Source organism: Elephantulus edwardii, unplaced genomic scaffold (genome assembly GCF_000299155.1).
Source record: "Elephantulus edwardii isolate Elephantulus edwardi_28Jun2011 unplaced genomic scaffold, EleEdw1.0 scaffold00009, whole genome shotgun sequence".
NCBI classification, from domain to species: domain Eukaryota; kingdom Metazoa; phylum Chordata; class Mammalia; order Macroscelidea; family Macroscelididae; genus Elephantulus; species Elephantulus edwardii.
Window position 1 is genome coordinate 34,707,776 of NW_006399759.1, and position 2,999 is coordinate 34,710,774.

Here is a 2,999-nt window from a genome sequence, read left to right on the forward strand (position 1 = left end):
ATAATCTGTGCCGCAATTCCAACGGCTGGAGGGTCATTTAGGAATTGGATGCCACTTAAAGGCAAGGAAAGACAAATGTCATTTGGGCATCCCTGTGTCCAGGCATGTGGGAAGCTTGACAGCAACAAAAGAATATACATGAGTGAGATGGGAAGATAATAGAATTAGCAAGGGACTCGAGGGACTGGTCAAATTTTATTTTAGTAATTTTTTTTTTTGACTGGTCAGATTTTAAGAGACCAATATGCAAAAGAGTTTGTTTCCACCTCCTAGCCCCACCCTGCAACCCCCTTCTTCCTTACCACATGGCCACCCACCTTGAGCTGCTTCACAAAGTGCTTCCCGACAGTGATGCCGGAGTTGGGGTTGCCCAGGATGATCTCGAAGTGCTCCTCCAGGGCCAGCCGCTCCCGCACGTGGGAGAGCCGCTCGTAGGCCACGGCCGCCAGCGGCGAGCAGGGCACGCGCAGCAGGACCATGAGCCCGTGGCCACATGGGCACTGCTTCGAGGAGTTGATGAGGTTCTGGGTGATCTCCAGCGTCTCCACAGACGTGTAGTTCTTCATCTGGGAGAGGCCGCTCACGGCCATCATGGCTGCCGCGTAGTGCTGCACGAGAACAAAGGTCCTGATGACGGCGCTGTGGAGGCGAGGGAACCTGCAACACAGAGACACCATCTGCGAGCGGGGTCGGACGTGCCCACAGCGCGCCCGTGTCAGAGCGCCCCTGTCCCGCCTGCAGATAAGCCCAAGTCCATCGGGCGACAAGCACAGGCACCTCGCAAATGACAAACAAGCTCTGTTTCCAAAACCCCCTTCAAAGTCAACCGTCTCAAACTCAGAAGATGTTCACTTTATACTAAAAATTTATTTAAAAGGCATTCATTCTTTTTTTCTTAGAAGCCAAATTACAGACTCTGGTGTTGTTCCTAACTAAGAAAGGAAACCAGATTCATTGTAAATGTATTTCTGGGTGACTGCTGTTTTTCTTTTCTTTCAGTAAATGTTCAATAAATGAACACAACGCCTAAAACAACTCTAAACAAAATTAATTGCCATCAAGTCAGATCCTTCACTGGTTTTTCAGAGGCTGTAAATAGCCCAGGGGGAGACTGCCACAGAGCAGCTGGGGAATCTGAGCGCCTGCCTTTGGGCTGGCAGTACAACTTCTCACGCACTGGGCCACGAGAGCTCCCAGAACAAAATGCTTATCTATTTAATTTCCTATTAGTTTCATTTCTATTCCAGTGACAGGTAATTTGCCCAAGTACAGGACAACCATCCATAATGAGATGATAAGTGTTGCCACCCCAGATGCCACATTTTGGGGGACCATCCTAAGGGTACAGCCTTGTTTTCATTCCAGCAACAGAAAATTATTAGAAGTGCAACTAAATGTGATTTAATTGTACAGATAAATTATCACTCAAAAGACATCCTATCAAACCAAGAATTCCAAGTGTTTCTTTAGAAACTAGGAGATCAATGAGGCCACATGAAGGTGGTTATTGTTCCCATGACTTGCATGACTCTAATGTCTCAGACCTATGGAGTCAGAAGAAGCAGATTCTAACAAACTAATACAAAGATCCAGGACACTATGTATTTCTCAGCAAGGAAAAAAAAAAGGGGGGGGGGAATACCGCAAAACCAATCAACATAAAACACTCTCATATAAAGAACTTATTTAGCTGAAATGAGTCCCTTGACTCAGTAACTTTCTAGAGTAAAAATAAAATAGTTTCTTGAGCTATAAAGACAGGAAGCACACCATGGCCTGTTCCCCTGAGTTCTCACTAGGTTGCCAGCCTACGTGACCAACAGCATCTCTCACACCATTGTGAAATCTCCTCCCGCCTCTTCTTCCTACTCATCACTCTCCCTTTCTTCATGCTTCCATTAACTTTTCCTTTTCTTTATGGGTTATAGCAAATTACATTTTCCTGGCAAAGTCATTACCAATACCATCTCAGGAAGACCTGGCTGGCCCATGGAGTATGACCAAATGGGGCTCAGTGACCCATAAATGGCTTTGTTCTATCTGGGGCATTTGCCAAATAATTTCCTAAAAGAAAGCAGAACAGCAGTATGAATAGTGTCTTACATTACTGCCCCAGCTGTGGAAGTCTCCTGTTATTTCGAGCAAGGTAATGTAATAAGGACACTGGGGAGAAGCATGTGCCTCTTTCCATCACTGCTACTATGGTCATTCAGATACAAGTTCACACATCAGATGGTCCCAATTCTGGAATTCAGGGATTGAGCAGAGACTTGCTTATGATCAAGGTGGCATAACAGAGACCAGATCATTATTTTCCTGAAACAACTAAAAAACTGGACAGATATATAAAAGATCCTACTACACTGCTGTGGTGGTTAAGACAGCATGGTACTGGTACAATGACAGACACACAGATCAATGGAATAGAACTGAGAACCCGGAAATCAGCCCATCTGTTTATGGTCAACTGATTTTTGACAAGGAGATGAAATCAGTTAGGTGGGGAAACAACAGCCTCTTTAACAAATGGTGTTGGCTAAACTGGAAAAATATCTGCAGAAGACTCAAGCAAGATCCATACCTCACTCCATATACAAAAATCAACTCAAGGTGGATCAAGGATCTAGGAATAAAACCAAGGACTATAAACTTCATTAAAGAAAAGTTTGGAAGAACTCTAGTAGTCCTAATCCACAACATAAAAAGTCTTCCAAGAATCCTGAAAAATCTACAACCAGGAAAAGATAACATAGATGAATGGGACCTTCTAAGAATCAAATCCCTATGCATATCCAAAAACTTCTCCAACAGGGTAAAATGGGAAGTCACAGACTGGGAAAAAGTATTTGGTAATGACATGTCAGATAAGGGACTTATATCCAGAATTTATAAAATACTTGAGAACCACAACAAGATAAAGGTAAATAATCCAATAGAAAAATGGGCACAGGATATGAACAGACATTTCACCAAAGAAGACATTCAGATGGCCAACAAGC

At 43.7% G+C, this 2,999-nt stretch overlaps 1 protein-coding gene across 3 annotated transcripts in view; it reads right to left on the reverse strand.

The window, feature by feature from the left end:
- Positions 1-2,999, reverse strand: part of GREB1 (growth regulation by estrogen in breast cancer 1) — a 117,383-nt gene that overhangs the window by 39,274 nt on the left and 75,110 nt on the right. For all 3 annotated transcript variants that reach the window (XM_006880675.1, XM_006880674.1, XM_006880673.1), the window contains exon 17: positions 318-657. In XM_006880675.1, the coding sequence (XP_006880737.1) occupies positions 318-657 (340 nt within the window). The remainder of the gene's footprint in view (positions 1-317; positions 658-2,999) is intronic.